Source organism: Capricornis sumatraensis, chromosome 8, assembly GCF_032405125.1.
Source record: "Capricornis sumatraensis isolate serow.1 chromosome 8, serow.2, whole genome shotgun sequence".
In the NCBI taxonomy this organism is placed as follows: Eukaryota; Metazoa; Chordata; class Mammalia; order Artiodactyla; family Bovidae; genus Capricornis; species Capricornis sumatraensis.
In genome coordinates, this window is record NC_091076.1 from 101,360,252 (window position 1) to 101,378,196 (window position 17,945).

At 56.1% G+C, this 17,945-nt stretch overlaps 1 protein-coding gene across 2 annotated transcripts in view; it reads right to left on the minus strand.

Annotated features, from left to right (window-relative positions):
• RPTOR (regulatory associated protein of MTOR complex 1) overlaps window positions 1-17,945 on the minus strand; it is a 321,928-nt gene that overhangs the window by 3,007 nt on the left and 300,976 nt on the right. For both annotated transcript variants that reach the window (XM_068976432.1, XM_068976431.1), the window contains 6 exons: window positions 15,681-15,795; window positions 14,356-14,480; window positions 13,143-13,247; window positions 3,116-3,222; window positions 2,287-2,414; window positions 577-663 (listed from right to left, as the gene is read on the minus strand). In XM_068976432.1, coding sequence (XP_068832533.1) covers window positions 577-663; window positions 2,287-2,414; window positions 3,116-3,222; window positions 13,143-13,247; window positions 14,356-14,480; window positions 15,681-15,795 — 667 coding nt within the window. The remainder of the gene's footprint in view (window positions 1-576; window positions 664-2,286; window positions 2,415-3,115; window positions 3,223-13,142; window positions 13,248-14,355; window positions 14,481-15,680; window positions 15,796-17,945) is intronic.

The following is a 17,945-nucleotide window of genomic DNA, read 5'->3' on the forward strand; positions in this document are numbered from 1 at the left end:
GATATTAGATTTTGCATAGCGGGGATGTGGTGATGGGTGGGAGGGGAAGATGGGAGGTCACCTCTTCCTGCCCTGGGCCAGGCAGACAGCGTTTTGAAAGCTGTGTTCTGTTTGCACATTACAAATGAGGGAAGAGCATCTCTGGAGAAATGGTGGCTTTGTAACAGTAAATTACATTTGCTGTTCCTTTAACGGGCAAATAAATATCCGCCACTCTCAGCACAGGATTTACCGGGCAGCAGGAATGGATTTATGGGCAGACGATGGGTCCGCACGGTGATCCTGGCACACGCCCGCCAGATGCTGCTGTCGCGGGGAGGCTGTGCTCCGGTTGCCTCGTTCACCCCATCTCCTGCCGCCCACAGGACGCCCGCAGGCCAGGCTCTCCAGCGGGAGGACCTGCTGTCCCTGCCCTGGTGCTGGCCCCGACCTTTCTGGCCAGTCCCAGAGCAGAAGTTAATTACTACCCTGAAATGCCATATTTCCCAGCTGTTTAAATACCAAGGACATATTTTAGATGGAGGGAAAATAATGTTTTTACAGCAAAATGTCTCATGAATATTCCACACTCATTACCTGACGCTCATGATGTGGCCCTCGGGGTGCTTCTGGAGGTAGGCCTTCACCACCCAGGCCGTGTGCTCCCGGTAGGTCATGACGCGGCTGGAGGGGAGGAAGGAGGGGTCAGGGCCTGGGCACAGCTGTGGGCCTCCCTGACACTCCGAGGCATCAGGACGGGAGGCAGAGTGGACTTTGTTTTGAGCAGAGGGAACTGGGCATTTATGTAAAGTGTCCACGGTCTGCCCATGCGCTGAGGTCAGCCCTCACTGTCTCATGTTTGCTGTGAATGACTGAGGGACCTCGCCCCACTGGCATGCCCCTCCCTGGTCACCTCAAGCCATGCTGGGGCCTCTGGAAGCGGGGTGGCTGTCATGCCCTCTCGGGGCCCCATGCACTGCCAGCCCCTACCAGGACTTCATACTGCATCTCCCTGTAGGCTTGAGGGCTGGGACCGAGAACCCCAGACTGTAAAGCTGTTGAAGCAGAGGGACACGGGCTTTCCTGGAAGCCTGATGCGGTCCATGACTGGCAGCGGGATTGGGATGCATGTGATGGGGAGGTGGGGTCACAGTGTGACCCCCAGGAAGGGTCCAGGACACAGTTATACCCAGCACACACAGGTCTCTGCCCCTGTGTCTCTGTCCTCAGACCTCAGGCCGAAGAGGAGGTCTCGGGACCCCAGCCCCTCCCTCACAGCCGCTCTGTGACCCTCAGCTCCTGTCGATTTGCCTGCCCAGGGAGGCTTCTTACAATAAGTCTGATTGACATCTGATTCACATACAGGAAGAGTCTCCCCTAAGCATGTATTCACTGATTTGACATGTTCTTACAGCTGTGCAACCATCACACAATTTTAGAATATTTTCATCACCCCAGAAGGGAACCTTGCTCCCCAACTTCCATGATGGCTGCTTCTGGTGGGCAGTGTAGGTTTTCGGTGGGGACCCTCCTGCAGAGACCTGCAGGGACCATGCGAACCAGGGGTTGCCTGGGGCCCACTTGTCATCCAAGCCTCAGGCACAAACTCCTGCCAGACTGGCTGGCGCCCCTGCTGGCTGCCTGGGTCCGTACCGGTCCTCCCGGCTGCCCCCAGCCCTGCACTCTCTTCCTGCTGGTGCCACCTATGGGGTTCACCTGTGCTCAGGCCCAGCTCGGCCCCGTCCCGTCCTGTCTCCTCTCACCCCCCTACCCCGAGCACCCCGTTAGCTCCTGTGGCTGTACACGGGCCCACCTACTGTTCCCCATTCCCTGGGACAAGGTGGGTGTTCAGTAAACATCACCTGGGAGCCCGGGCCCGCCTTCCCGTGGGGCTCTGTCATTTACCAGCTGTGTGTGACAAGCATCTGGACCTCCATGCTCACCGGCCCACACGGGGCACAGTGCAGGGCCCCTGGGGGCCTCAGCCCAGGGCAGAGTGGCGGTGCCCAGAGCAGCCATGGTGTGTGGCCCAGAGCTGTTCCTAACGCCATCTCCTCGGCTGTCCATGAGTTTGACCTGGGAGGCAGTAGCCTTGTCTGTGTTCAGGGGGGAATGGAGGCCGGGAAGGCAGTGACTCGCTGGGATGTCCCCTCTCAGCCTGTGTTCAGAACAGCCCGTCCACAGCTGGCGGGAAGCTGCGCTCCTCCACACACTGGGGGGTGCGGCTCTGGGGGGAGTGGCCGTCTGGCCCTGGGGGCTCGCTCCCCCTGAGCCCAGGAGATGGAGGGGTAGGCGAGGCCCGGTTACCATTCGCTGAGTGCCATCCTCCTGTCATAGACGCGGATGGAGCCGTCGCCGAGCCCGGCCACAATGAGGGAGCGATGGGAGTCGCAGGAGAGGCTCGTCACGCAGCTGTCGGCGCCCGTGGGGATGTCCTAGGGCCGACACAGACCCATCAAGCACCCTGGGGTCAGGGCCCCGCCTTCGCCAGCCGCCTGAGGAGCTGGGCCCAGAGGCAGTCAGGCTCCATCTGCCCTAGTTACAGCCTGGGCCCGAGGCCCGCAGCCCAGAGGACACAGCCGCAAACACCTCCGTGACCATTAAACTTTCCAATGTCTCCCTCTCTCCTAAGGAGGATGAAGCACATTTCGGCAGGAGGAATCCTTGTCAGCTCCCTCTTAAACCTCGTAATTAGTTCAGGAAAGGGTCCAGGAGGAATCCTGCCACCCATAAACCATCCCCTCACCTCTCCTCCTGGCAGCTGTAAAAGCTGGAGAAGGGCAGGAGGTGTGATGAACGCTCAGCAGGAAAGAGCAGGAGACAAAAAAATGGGGCCCAAGAGGGGAAAGTGCTTTTCCAATCAGAAGAAGTTTGCGGCTGAGGCGCACACAAGGAAGAGATCCAACAGGGAAGGAAACCAAATCGTTGTATCTGTTTACAAGGTGGGAGGCAGCCTGACTGGGCCTACTTTCCTCTGTCCCCTACCTCTGGGGACACCGCCTGCTCAGAGCACTTCCACAGACCCTCATTCTTGGCCCTTGACCTTGAGGGTGAGTGGAGCTGGGGAGGATGGCGGGGTCTGGGCACACTGCCTGCTGCGCCCCCGGGGAAGCCCCGCAAGGGATGGTGTGCTCACCTGCACCTTCATCTCGCGGTCTGTGTCCCAGATCCGGATGATGCGCACGTCTCCCGAGCTCATGAGGAGGCCGGTCTGCTGCTCCCAGTCCACCACCATCCCAGCTCCTGGAGAGACACAGATGTGCACCAGTGTCACTGGGGGAGCCTGGTCTGGGCAGTTGCTCAAGACCCACAGGGTGGGTCTCCAACCCCACACAAGCTTGAGGTTGGGGTGACAATTCAGAGCCTTCTCCGTATCTCTGCTGTCTTCAGGCATCTGCCAGAGGGAGAGCAGGATCTCAGGGCCGTTTGTCCAAGATGCCCACCTTCCAGGACACTTGGGCATGACTGGCAGGTCTGGAGACTTGAGAAAGGGTGTCAGAGGCACACAGGTTTGAGTCCTCTGGGTCCTGCAGTCCCCTGGGGATGAAGAGCTTTGTGGCTGCCCCTCATGGAGGCAGGGGGCTGACCACAGATGACCAGTGGTGAATGAATCAAGGGGTAGGTAGCCCTTTCCTCGGACTGGGCGGGGTGGGGGTTGGGGCGGGGTGTGGTGAGAACCTTCAGCCTCCCTAAGGGCACCACTGACCTCACAGGAGGGACTCTAAAATAAGATTTTAATTTAAACATTTAATTGTATTTCAAACATACAGAAAAAACACAACAGAAATCCCTGAACACACCACTCAGATCTAAGAGTTTCTAATATCTTGTCATTTTTTTTTTCTTGGAAAGAAATGAAATTTAAGACAATGAAAGCCTCACGTGCCTGCCCTTTCCCCAGATGAACCGCCCCCAGGCTGCAGGCATCCTCCCAGGCCTGCCTCTGTGCATTCCAATGCAGGGCCATGTGTCCAAAACCACGAAATGCATCTCTTACGTCTCAGAAGTTGCCAATTTCAATTGGGAGTATATTTTCTGGCAACTTGTGTTTTTTCTGTAAGGTTATAGGGTGAGGTTTCACCCAAATCTATGAATGCAGATCTGGCTAATTCGTATAAATTTGTGGGTAACACGCTCTTGGAGAACAAGCCCTTCACGTCCGTGATCCCGAGTTTGTAAGCCACGCCACCCTGACGACGTTTCCATGCTCCCTGTGCGTAAGGAGGTGGTGGCAGCTCCAGGAAGGGGACATGTCCATCTGTGCTTCGCACCTCCCCAGGAATGGCCGTCCACTCCCAGAGCGGATGCTGGCCTGCAGTCTCAGCAGAAATGGACACAAGGTGTGGTTTCCCTAAATCCTGGTCAGCATTGGTGTGTGAAGCCTGCATACCTTTAAATAATTAAAATATATATATTTTTATTTATATATTTATATATTTGGCTGTGCTGGGTCTTTGGTGCGGTGCAGGCTTTTCTCTAGGAGCGGAGAGCGGGGGCTACTCTCTAATTGCAGCGTGTGGGTTTCTCACCGCGGTGGCTTCCCTCATTGTGGAGCACAGGCTCTAGGCCATGTGGGCTTCAGTAGTTGCGCCAAGCAGGCTCTGGGCTCAAGAGACAGGCTCAACGGTTGTGGTGAATGGCCTTCGTTGCTCCAAGGCTTGTGGGATCTTCCCGGATCAGCTATCGAACCTCTGTCTCTTGCATTGGCAGGTGGATTCTTTACCACTGAGTCACCAGGGAAGGCCCCTGCATGTTTCAATATCTATCCTGACACTGATGGCCTAACTCATAGGGTGCAAATATCCTTTCCTGTTCTGTCACTGACATGACTTTATCTATGTTTTCTTTGGTCACACCCAAGTCTAAACTGAAGTCACCGTGCTTTTCATACATCTGTCTCTGCTTTTCGTGGCAGCAGCTCCTGTGTTTGGCTCTGTGGTTTTCCCTTCTCTCTCTGTGGGTGCCCACTCTTCTTCCAAATTCCTGAGCTGGAGGGTGTGACTCTCATTTGTTCTTTTCTGATATGTTCCCTTCAGGCTACAGAGTTCCATCCAAGTGCCTGATCTCTCTCTTGAACCCCAGACTCTCATTTGTACACATCACTTCAGGTTCCTGTTCAGATCTGAGTCCCTCGACCCTTGCTCCACAGACTCCCAGTGGCCTCCCAAATGGACTCCCATTCTGCCCAAAAGGGACCAGCTTGGTCCTTTTAACCGGACCCTGTGCCTGGAACGCCCCTCCCCTGACATCCACACAGCCCCTCCATATTATGCTCAGTCACCTTCTCAACCACACGAGGCCATGATGTCTCCCTGTTCCAGAGGCATCACCTCCCACATCCCCTGCCCCGTACTTCCTGTTTTGCCGGCAGCTGTCATGTCTACTCTGCAGAAATGTCAGCTCCACACAACAAACGGACCAGCCTTTGTTTCACCTTTTAGAATGCAGTCTCTCCAGTGCAACACCCCTGACCCCAGGCAGGAGGAAACACCCCAAAGTACCATAAAGGTTTCCGCAGGTGACAAGGCTGCAGGCATGGCAGATGAAATGGTATGACAAGTGAGTCCCACTTCTGTCCAGGAAAGCCCAGGTCACACTGCGACCAGTCAGCCCACAAGCAGAGCCTGAAACCAGGCCACTGCTTCCCCTCACGATGTGCCTGGTGGGCATTATGTGAATGAATCACAGAGGATGCACCCACCCAGGACCGGACTTTGGGCACCAGGTCACTGCAGAGGCTTACAGACTCCTAAATCCATGGACCACTGCTGGGGTGGCCTGTGTTCTCAGGCATGCTTAACAGTCTGCTGGGAGCTCCGTGTTGGCCCTGAGGAGGTTTCAGCAGCAGTGTAATTAAGGAGTGGTCCTCCACTGAGAGCACGGGGCCAGGTGACATCTGGGATGCTCTGGGATCATGGGAACAAGTTGCGGAGAATCCAGGGGGACCACACAAGGACTGGGAGGGGTCTCAGCCCCAAGCCTATGCAGGAAGCAGAGGGGAGGCTGTGGCCATTCCCAATGGAGCGAGAAGGCCCACCTGGCCTTCAGATGAAGCAGTGGCAAGTTCCTTCTCGCTGCATCTCCTTCATGGTGGATTCAGAGCTGGTAGGAGCCTGCCCTGCGTTAGGGCCCAGCCCAGTGACTTCATTTCAACTAAATCCTTCTCTCAAATACAGTTGCCCTCTGAGTGCTGGGGGTGAGGACTCCAACACATGAATTTGGGGAGAGAGAGCCCCTATTTCAGGCCCCGTGTCTCCATCTGCATGCAGGCACGGGAAGGTGTGTCCGTGCAGCCGTCAGAGGATCTGGGGACATAGGTTACATGAGCTCTGAGTCCTGTTTCAAATCTGGACTCTCTGATGTGGACCATTGAGCTTTAGATTCTGGTTTAAACTAGTTCTAAAGCACGGAGGCCAGCAGAGATAAGAAACGGGTTTCCTAGGGTTTTCCCGAGTCCTGTGCATGTTGGGGAGGCAGGTGCCCCGCATGTACAGACAATTCTGGGCAAGGCTGCTTTCTGAACTGGGCCTGTTTGTAGAAGTTGTGTCCCCTAAGACAGTGAGCTCCTATCTGTGGAAGAGTCTCAGACCAATGTAAAAACTGTTGGGATAAAAACAACAGTCTGCTCACATCCTGACCCACCTCCAGGAAGAGTCCTTCCTGCACCTGCTGGCCCCCACCTCATTCTCCTGCAGGTCTGGGGCCCTGGCCGGTCCTCTGACCCAGATCCGAATGTAATCACTGGCTTTCCTCCTTGAGACCTTTCCCAGCCAAGCCTGTGTCTCGACCTCTAGACACAGTGGAGGAGAGATGATCTGACTCATCACGAGTTGGGAAAAGATGATAAAAAAGGTGACACTCTTCTTGACGTGTTGAATACAAGGAACAAAACTGATGGCTGTGATTTAAGTAAAACTCATAAGACAGGAACATCATGATCTTGAACTAGAGTGCAGATTCCAATCACTTTGTTCCTGGGGAGCATGGCCTCAGCAGTGTTCCCCTCCTTCCCCATGCCCAGAGAAGTGACCGTGGTGGGGAGAGCCCCAGCCCCCTGGTCCCCTGGCCCTTTCCTGTTTTTCAGGAGCAGGCAGACTGCTCTGGGCTTCCCTCCGGACGGTCCCTCCTCCTGGTCCATGCCGCTACGTGAGGACACTGAGGGTGGTTAATGAACGGAGGCTGCGTGTGTGCTGCAGCCTCTCCCCTGCTGGGCGGGCACCGAGTGCCCAAGAGCACAGTCATCTAGTGTGATGTCGCTCTCACTGCCCGGGAGCCACGGGTGGGGTGGCCCTCGCCAGGAGGCAGAGATTCTCAGCTGACTTTATTCTGGATACGAGCCCTGCTCACATGTTCTTCTCCAAAAGCTGGCCAAAGAGGGGATTTCTTCATTAAAATATAGGCATACTGTGCAGGGAGGGCTGGGGAATAGCAAGCTCGAACGTGTAAGTCAGGGGCCAGGCAGAACCCAGGCGCAGCAGACAGAAGAAACGCGTTGTTTCAGAGGCTTGGGTCTCTGCGATGTCCATGATCGGCCCTCCAGGCTCAGCGGCCAGTCCAGACTGACCTCTAAGGACCCCCCCCCCGCCGTCTGGAATATGCCTCTGAGAACCAACACAGGGATCTGACCTCTGAGGACCCATTATGTGGACCTATGACTAAGGACCCATCACCCCCAACCTGAAATGCCCTTGGGAGTGATGGATCTAGAACTCCAAGGAGGAGGGGCAGGCCCCACTCCACCAGCACATGTGAAAACCTCAGACCTGAGGGATGGCGACCCCCACTGCCTCCCCGGGGATGCAGACACAGCACCTTCCCATGAGGTAAGGCCTCTCTCAGGGCCTGTGAACACTTCTAGACACCTGGCAGGTTCAGAGGCTCAGGACTGGGCTGGCAACAGAAACCGGGCTCTTCAGGGGCAAATGATTTCACCTAAACCTCTGTTTCTCACTTAGGGAGATGGCCTAGGACACTTGGCAGCTGCGAAGGTGTTCCCTGTCAGCGGGGCTGGGCACACGTGTCCTGGGTGAGGAGGGGACTGTCATTCCCTGTGGCCTGTGTGCCTGCCCTGCGGGCCCACGGGAGCCACCACCTGGCCTTGTGTCCTGGCTCCAGCACTGAGAGGGCCTCCCCTAAGATTCGATTCCAGATGCCTGTGACGCCAGAGGAGGCGTGCAGGTGGGAGAGAAGGGTGGCTGTGGCCCTCCTAGTCCCACCAGCCACCCCAGCACTCTGTGGCTGGCGCCCTGCTCGCTACCCAGCTGCTCCAGGCGACGAGGCCCACGGTTTACGTCCAGTTCACATGCGGGTGCTGGATGATCTGTTCCCTGCCCTCCGGGGTCACTGCTGCCCTCCACGCACGTGACAACCAGGGGTTAGGGCCGCTCTCCCCCAGGTGCCCCCAGAGAAAGGCTGTGAAAGGCGTTCCCTGGTTTCTCTTCAGGATTTCGGGGCCAGTGACCCTGTTGTTCCTCTGAGGCCCTTTCTGAGAGAACCCCTTCTGGTTATTGCCACTACTGTCGCTGGTGGCGGAAAGCGGAGGAGTGAAGATGGAGTCAGTCCTGGGTTTTCTCTATTTTTCCTTCATTTTGAACTTTTTACTAGCAGAGTCCTTTGTAAAATATCAAACTGTGAGTTTGCACGTTTGTATGGACATCTTGTTCTTAGCCTCCCGGGACCCCCTTCTCCATCCCTCCAGTTCTGGTGGCATAAGGGACCCTGTCAGACCCGTGGCCACCACTGCCTTCCTGCAAGGAACTCTTGTCGAGAGAGCAACTAAAGACAGACCCAGGATGGAGAGTTCAGCACAGGGCTGCTCACTCTCTAAACTCAGATGCTGCAAGTTAAAGGTCAAGAATTCTGTCTGCTGCCAGGATTCATAAGGCTCCATCTTTTTACAATTTACCCCACTAGTGAAATCAGGAGAGAAAAGGACTCATTTTGAGCATGCGTATTTTAAGTTTGCCAACCCAGTGTATGCACAGGCAACTGCAGATGGGCGTTTTGGTAACTATCAAAACTATATATGGATTTTCAGATGGAAACAGATGCTTCAAGAAACTCCGCATTCAATTCTAGGAAATAGTCTCTTTGAAAAAATTTGGTGGGAACACAAATCTCACTTTGGAATGACACCTATCTCTGTCCTAATGGAATCGTGAGACGTCTCCCTGGGAGCCTGAGAGCTGCGCCGTCCGCACTGCCGCAGATGTAGACTGGGATGATCCCTGTTCCAAGGCTGCTGCGAAGGTGGCGTGGAGCACGGAACTGAACCGTCCTCGAGCCAGGCCAGAGTGAGGCCACTAAGGAGGCTGGGAGGCGCGACGAGGCCTTGGCTCTCAGGGACAGTCCTGTCTGCGGCTCTCACTGAGGTCTCTTTCCAGAGCTGCACGCAGCCATCTCACTCATCCTATGAGATCTGAGTGCTCAACAAGTGAGGTCTTTTGTATCAGAGGAGAGTATGCGGATGAGGGAATAAGAAAAACCACAGCCCTGACCCTCTGCCGCCTGAGAGCACGGTGGGCAAGCGAATGTTGTCTTGCAGAGCAGAGGAGCCGGCTCCCGCCCAGCCCTCACAGATAAGGGGAAGGCACTCACCTCCCTGCTTACTGTGGTCAAGAAAGATCGAGACCTTTCGGGCCAGACCTGTGAGGAAACAGGGATTATGGGCTTGATGCAAAGGGAAGCTGGCCAGCCAGAGCCAAATCAGCCAGAATTAAACACACCACAGAGTCAGGAAGCACGGTGAAGGAAACAGGGGAGGGGGCAGACAGTGGCCCGGGCCATGGCTGCAGTCGGAAGACAAGGGCCAAAGTACCTATGAACTTGAAAACTCAACGACTGTAGGTTTTGGCTAAAAAAAGACTCAAGATGGGAAATCAGAAGGTGCTGAGACTCAAGGGAAACGTGGCCTGACATGCGTGGCGCTTCCAGCGAGGCAGTTAGTGGCCGGTCCCACACACGGTTAGTGCGGCCCGACTGGCAGGAGCTGACCCACTGGCCACGGCCGGAGGAGAGGAGGCAACCCTCTGTCTAGGTCCTGAGTGAGGACGGCTCTTCGTTCACGAGGCCTCGGGTTGGTGAGGAGGCCTCTGGGGAATGGTGGTTATGTCCAGGTGACTGTGGGCACCTTGGCCTTACGATGGGTGGTACCACCACCGGTTCTATTTCAGAACATGGCTCACTCAGCTCCAGGGGTTGGCCAGGAACCCAGACTGACTTCAGTTCTCCTGACCACGGGGGATCCCCATGAGGGGGCTGTCCCCAGGTTAACTGCACAAGCATGCACAGGAGTATACGTGTTCACATGTGCACATGCATGCATGCGTGTCCGTGCCTGGGTACACATGTACACACATGAACCAGGGGCATGCTAAGATGATGCGGAGACCCTGCACATTTCACACAACTTCCAAAAGGCAGGGGTAGGGCTCCTTCCAAAAACAGTCTCTTTAGTCCCAAACCACCGGTTCAGATCTTTGCAAACAGGCTGCCACGACAGCGACCCGGTGAGTGAATTCTGAGCTGGAGAGCACACAGGAGAACCTCACAGGCAGAGTTTCCCCACTGCTCAGGGGGCGCCAAGTCCTCCCTCCCACGTGCCTTACATGCCAGTGTTCACAGACAAGACCCCCATGATCTCTGGAGCTGAAGGACAAGGTGGGCTGGGCCTTGCAGGGTGCAGAGCTGTGTAGGATCCCCTGTCACAGGTGCGTGGAGGAGTTGACGATGGCAGCCCCTCCCCTCAGGGTGCCTCGTCCCCTCTACACAGCTCGAGGGTGCCTGGGACCCGAGACCAGGCGGAGGACCTCCCTGTGCAGCACAGTGAGTTTCACATGCCCGGGAGGTAATCTGGAGCAGGGAGTGGGGGCTGTTGCTTCTGCCTGACAAGGTCCCGGGGGACCACAGCCAGGACTCTGAAGGGCCTCACGCTGCAGGGGGCCCCCCAGACGCTGACAAGCAATGGCCTTAGAAGCTGCTAGTTCTCCCCTCAGAATCACGGCCAACAGCTCTGTGACTCTCAAGTCAGAGGCCAAGATGAGTGAAGAGAAAGACAGCAGGTACTGATGGGCAGAAGGCACCAAGAAGTTGGCAGAGGGGCCAGAAATTCACCAGCCTCGCTCCTTGGTTACTGAGCTTGAGCTCCTGAAATGGAAATGATAATTGGAGTCTCTCTGGCCCTGCTGGGGTTGTAGTCCCTATGCTGCAGGGGGAAGCTATGGAGGCTGGAGTGTGCGGGGGTCCCTGGTTCTCGGGGCACCCCTCCCAGGCCCTGCAACACACAAGCTCTTCCTGTCCTGAACTTTTAAAGCAGCTGGCCTCCCAGGTGCCCTGACCCTTCTATCTTCCACTCCTCCAGAAAGAGTGAGGAAGTAACATCTTCCTTTTTGCTAAGTCCACTGCTGCCCGGTCAGATGAACTCTGGCTTAGCCACCGAGGAGTGCCTGCCCAAAGACCCCCTCACCCCACCTGCTGACAAAGACTTGGAGGTAAGACCCTCACCAGCCCTCACCAACGACGCCTGTCCTGGGAGATTTCTGAGACCCAGGAAAGGGGGCGGGTCCAGTAGGAAGGAGTCTGTGGGAAACACACATTTGTCTACACCAGTGGAACCCACTTGCAAGGAAGGGCTGTAGCGCACACCTGGGCCAGGAGCGGCCCCCACACACAGGTGGCGTCTGGGGGCAACAGTGCAGGGGTGCCCCAGGGCTGAGCTGCTGCCAGCTCAGCTAGACCCTGTCACCCCACCTGCTTGCTGACTCCTGGGCAGGCAGCTCCTCTCACCTTCACTGGAGCAAAGGCAAGCGACGCTGTGGGCAAATACACCACAGATACATCATTTGGGGGTGGCAGCTATTTGGGGGCTACAGGTAGGTGGACCGTTGCAAAAGGAAAAGGCTAGACAACAGTGTATTCACTGGGCCACAAGTGGGCTCCCCACCTTCCCATCCTCTGGCGCAGCTGGAAGCCTGGTCTCCACCAGCTCCTGCCTTCCCCACACAGGGGTCTGTGAATGGCTGGAGCCTGGGACAGGCTGCCTGCTGGGATGGCAGCAGGAAGCTAAGGACTGAAGACCGTGACTCATCTTGCCCAGCATATCCTGCAATGTGAGGGTGAGCACCTAAGGACCACGGGGAGGCTCTCCTGGAGCCTCAGCACAGGCCTGGGGTGGGGCCGGCGGCTGAGCGGGTGGAAGGTGGGGGCGCTGCAGGGCAGAGAACAGGAAGAAGCAAGAGAGAGATGGAGGGACCCTGTGACGGCAGCTGCCATCCAGGGGAGCACAGGACCCGGGCTCACAGGGGCCCAGGCAACCAAAAAACGGCTGTGCTGGGGCTTGTGGGGTTCGATACACAACTACTTTGTCCCTGAAGAAAATGTAAAAACACTTAAAATATTAACATATAAGGAAGTGTCTGCTGTGGAAGTGTCTGCTGTGGAGCTGGCCATGCCCCTGAGGGCGCTTAGACGGAGGAGAGAGAAGCAGCCACGCAAGCACCTGATCGCCTCTCAAGGCCACGGAGAGACCCCAGGTGGGCGGAGGGGGGTGGGGCAATGAACAGCAAGCTGCTCTTGCCTCCATCTGGCAGGGGCTTTATGATCACACTGGAGGGTGGCTCTGGAAATCCAGACTGATGGCCACATAAATGCTGGGTGCACAGTGAGCGCCAGGCTGAGGGGTGCAGACCTCCCGATAATGGGCCTGGACCCAGAGACTGGCAGGTGGTGCCGGCGTCTCTCACCCTGGCCTTGGGGTGGCCGTGCCCACCAACAGGCAGCACACAGAGTGGTGTCTGGCGGACACTGCAGCCACACCTCCTTCAGCCCAGAGCAGGCAGACAGTGCACTGGACTCTCCCGAGGACCAGACACTACCAGGGTGCCCGCTGTGTGCTTCTCACTGAGAGGGGATTACTCTAGGTATGAGGGGCACAGGATGCAGCCCCAGGCCCTGCCGTGCCCACGCTCTCACAAGCAACACACGCTTCAAGCCAAGGACAGAGGCTGCAGGCTGCTCAGAATTCGGCAAGACACACACACACACACACACACACCCGCTCCCCTTCACCTCGCTGCAAGCAGAGCCTCCCAAGAGGGAAGCTGGCTGGGTCGGGACTCAGGGGCTCCGAGTGGACCGACTTCCTGCAGGACCCCAGGAGCACCCACCTCGGGTGGTAGGCAGCATGTCCGAGAGTCCCTGCCAGGCCGTCACCATTTCCGGGTTCTTATCCAAATCAGCAAAGTTCTTCCAGACCCTGATGGCACCGTCATCTTGGGGAGAGGAGAAAGGAGATTAAAACGCAGGCCTGGCTGGTCTGGGAAGGGGAGGAGGCCCCTTTCCTGGGGGTGCCGGAGGACACAGGCTGCTTAGGCCCACAGCAGGCAGCCTGTGGGGCAGACGGTTCTCTCATCTGGGGAGGAGCCGTACACAGGCAGTGTGAGACCCCTTCCGGCCTGCCTTGGGGCTTCAGGGTGAAGCCCCCACCTCGGCATTCCTGATTTCCCCTACCTTCGTGGGCATCATCTGCCAAGAAGAGCTGGTCTCTCACAGGGGCAGGGCCTCTCTCTCCACCCTGTCACACGACTCAGGAGACCGGTGGGATGCCCCTCCCCGCCTCTCCAGCCCCAGGATGGGGCAGAGGTCCGTGTTCTCCAGCAGATGGGAAGCCAGGTGGGCCTGAGTGTGGGGCCACCACCTGTCTGTTCGTCTGTCTGTCATTCCTTCCTTCCTCCTGGTGTTGCTGTTCCCAGGACCCTGTTCTCCAGCCTCACTAGCCCCTCATGGAGAACCTGGCCTTGAGCTGCAGAGGGAGTTCAAGGTCACCTGGGGACACACTGGGGAACTCGCGTCGAGCAGAGTCCCTGGCTCTGCCATCTGCTGATTCGGCCCGATCTCTGCTGAGACGTGACTCCTCCCTGCTCTAGAACTTAGGCCTCATGCTGCTTCTCCACCGGGACCTGACTCCCAAAGGGCCCTTGGTCCCTCTGCCATGTCTGCTGTTTCCAAGGAATCACCTCTCTGCATCCTCTTTGAAGCTCAGGTAGGCTCATTGTGACCCGTTGTCAAATGCCCCACAGACCCTACTGGCTCCCGCACCACTGTGGGGGTTGGTCTTCCCCTCCCTGCCTGAGGCCTACCGGGGGGCCGTCTTGGGGCTGGGGCTGGACTGTTTTCCTGGGGAGGGCTGCCAGCAGGACCTCTGCCCCTAGGTATGCCTTTCATGATGGTGGCCTCCACTTGGGATTGGTCAGCCCCCTTTATCAAAAGAAACAGCTGCGGTCACAGGAACCTTGCTGTCAATTCGTGCTGGGGTCCTGCACCTATCCCCTGCCATCTCTGCATCAGGGATTAGGTCCCCACCATGGGAGCCCTACTCACCTGTGGCTGTGAGCAGGAGGGAGCAATCCTGGCCATTCAGATACTCCATGGCCGTAACCCTTGTGTACCGAGGGTTTCCGTTGTGGAAATAATCCAGTTTCTCCCCTTTCTCCCAGTCCCAAAAGCTTCAAGGAATAAGAGAGAAATACGGTGAGTGATCAGGGAGGAACAAATGAAAGCCACAAGGAAATACCACCTGATACCCAGCAGGTCAGCCACCAGCAAACACACAGAGAAGGACAAGTGTCGTCAGAATGTGGAGAAACTGGAACCCTGTGCCCTACTGGTAGGAATGTAAGATGGTGCAGCCGCTACGCAGAACAAGAGCGGTTCCTCAAGATAACTAAACACTGAAGTACCACGTGTCCAGGATCCCATCTCTGTGTACATATCCAAGAGATGTGCACCCAGGGCACAGCAGTGTCACTCATAACAGCCAAAGGATGGAAGCAACCCAAGTGCCCATTGATGGATGAAGGAGGAAACAAAATGTGATCCATACACTTGGACCACTATTCCACCTTAAAAGGGAAGGAAGTCCTGACACCTGCTACAACACGGATGGACCTTGAGGACGGTATGTTAAGTGCAATAAGCCAATCACAAAAGGGCAAATACTAGATGATTCCACTCATCTGAGGTTCCCAGAACAGACCAGTTCCTAGAGACAGAAAGTTGGTGGATGCTGGGCCTGGGGAGTGGGGAGGGAAAGTCAGTGTTTAATGGGACACAGTTTCAGTTTGGGGTGATGAAAAAGTCCCGGAGGTGGACGGTGGTGACGGCTGCACAACAAAGTGAAAGCACTTAATGCCACTAAACTGCAAGCTTAAAAACGGAGAAGACAGTAAATTTTATGTTATGTATGAAAAAGGAGAAGAATAAGAAATAGGTAAGAATTCTGTCCATTTTATCAGCTATAAAAATAATCGTCCCCATGGCTCTCTCCCATCAAGCGTGCACTTTCTCAGTTGACATAAGGGCAACAGTCGCTATGAGTTAAAGTGGTGTCTTGTTACTGACGCTTTCCCTTCGCACGCTTGCTGCCCTTGCACCTGAGCGGGTCCCTCACATGCCCTGTCACTGGGGGGTCCTAATGAGCTCCTGTGCTCTGCTCTCTGTTCATTGCACAGAACTGGAGTGCTCGCGGTAACGTGGCCAAGTGCAGCCCTGGGAGGGTGTGGGCAGCACCGGGAGGAGAGACATCTGCTGGCAAGTTCTCTAGCCCCCAACCCCGAAGCAGCCCGAAGGCTCGGGGTGTCCCGCCCACAACCCCTGTGGCTACCTGTTCTCAAGCTGAAAGGCCAGCCCCATAAGCGCCCCCATACCAGATGCTGTCTTTGTCAGCGACGGCCACGCATGGTGTAAAGGGGTGAAACTTGACCACGGAGGGGACGCCAGGGTTCCTGTTCAGAAATATCTGGTCGTCCAGCCTTGTGATACCTGCCGAGGGAAATACATGGCGATGGGCCTCAATTTGCAGTAAACGTCACTGCCGTGTTTTGCCAAGGCTGACGCCAGCCCCTTGTACTGGGGGGTTGGGAGGGGCCCAGAGGGAAGCAGGAGGCAGAGTTTGGGCGGGCTCCTGAGGGCGGGGCCTCTGCACAGACAGGCTGGCATGGCTCACACTCACGACAGCCCATTGGCAATATTTAGAGCAGTGCACGCGGGTGAAGGGTTTCTGAAAAGAATGTCACAGACTTTGGAATAAAGTTCAGTAAGGCGGTGATTCGTAACTCAGACCTAAGGCTAAAGCTTGGGTTCAGCCATTACTGTCTGTAACCCAGCCAAAGTCCTGTGTGGAGGCAGGGGCCTCCAGTCTGGAAAGGCGGGAATCTTGAAATGACGGAAAGACAGCTGATCAAGAGTCACAGGGGATGTGAATGGGGATCTGCTCCCCAGGCCCCAACACAGGTACCTGGGAAAAACTGCTATGGCCCTGAGGAGCTCTAGAAGAGCAACGAAAAGAGGATACCAGTGTGGGGAACATCAGATGGGTTCACACACGTATCTGCAGAAGGATGCAGGCTCATACAAAGGAGCCAGGCCCTTGTACCTGCCCCTCGTTGGAGGGCAAGAAGCCCCTACAACACTCAGCCCCGGGGTCACCCTCTCCTTGGCTGCTGGAAGCTGGTCTCGGATGACACAGAGGAGAGCAACTGTGGTGCTCATGCTTCATGAACCTGGCACCTGCTGGGTGAGCTGCTGTCACCCACGATTTCAGTCTTTTTCGCCTCCCTTTGCTGAAACAGCTAACACTGAAAACCACTCAATCATCAGGATGGGGTTAAACTAACAGGCAAACAGGCCTGGGAGGGTTTAACTATTGCCCAGAGGTGCCCTTCCCCTCAGCCATGGGTTCCCCAGGGAGGGGGTGTAATTTAACCCAGGAAAGATGAGGGGATACCCAGGTCCTGAGTCACTGCAGGCATTCTGCACTCATGCACAGATCTGGGCACGATGGTGAGGTTGCAGCGTCATGGGCGCTGGCTGGAGGGGTCACAGATAGGGGAGGCGGCATTAACTTTCCCAGCTCATCTCCTGGGGCCTCGGGGACTCGTCTGATGGCTTTGCTGGGCCTGTAGGCGATATTCCACGATTCACATCCTTCCCAGCACGCGGCTGGCCTCAGATGAAACCGCCGTTTCACAGAGTCCAGGCTCTGAGCGCTACAGGCAGCGGAGGAGGCTGTGCCCTGGCTAGTGGCCCTGCCCTCTCTACCCATGTCTGCCAGCAGTGAGGCTCTTGCCTGCAAGCTCACTTGCCAAGGTCTCCAGCAGCTCAGCAGTTCCTTTCGGTGTGGGTCAGACAAGCGATCTTTTTCCCACAAAGACTGGAAAAGAGAACCCCTGACCCTAATTTACAAAGATGATTTTTTTCTTTTCTGTCTGCAAAACCTGGTTGGTTCTCAAGTGACCGGCTCTAATTTCACTCCCTGTGTAATGCTGACCGAAGCAACACCAGCCCAGAGTGTGGCCTTTACTGCTTTCAGATGTTCGCTGTAGACTGGCTCCCAGGCCGCCTGTGGGTACAGGGAAACCAATTCATCCTGCTGTCCCCTTCGGTAGGCCTGGGGTTCTAAAGAACCATGGACTTCCAAGAAAATAGGTCCTTGACACCATAATTCAAAGAGCTCCTATCAAGCTGGGTGGCTCAAGCTCTCCTGGAAAAATTGGCAGACTTTGAATTCTACATCCCTGGGGGCTCTACATCTAGAATGCGCCTTCACAGAGGGGAGTTACAAACAACCAAGATTGGTTTTAGCAGAAGTGACCCCGCATTAATGGAATGTGACCTGAGCATCTCAACGACAGCACCGTGAATGCACTTGAAGCGCTTCTGAAATGGCATTGCTTCTGGAAATGCTCAGGGGGCACCAGGCCTGGGCAGGTGGGCCAGGGATGAGATCCCGACTCCAGGCTGCCTGCAGGTAGGGATGGGCTCATGGGTCCTCAGCTGCAACTTTAAAAAGTAACCCATAATACAAAAAACTTCTCTGGTGGTCCAATGGCTAAGACTCCATGCTCCCAATGCGGGGGGCCCAGGTTCGATCCCTGTTCAGGGAACTAGATCCCACATGCTGCATGCCACAA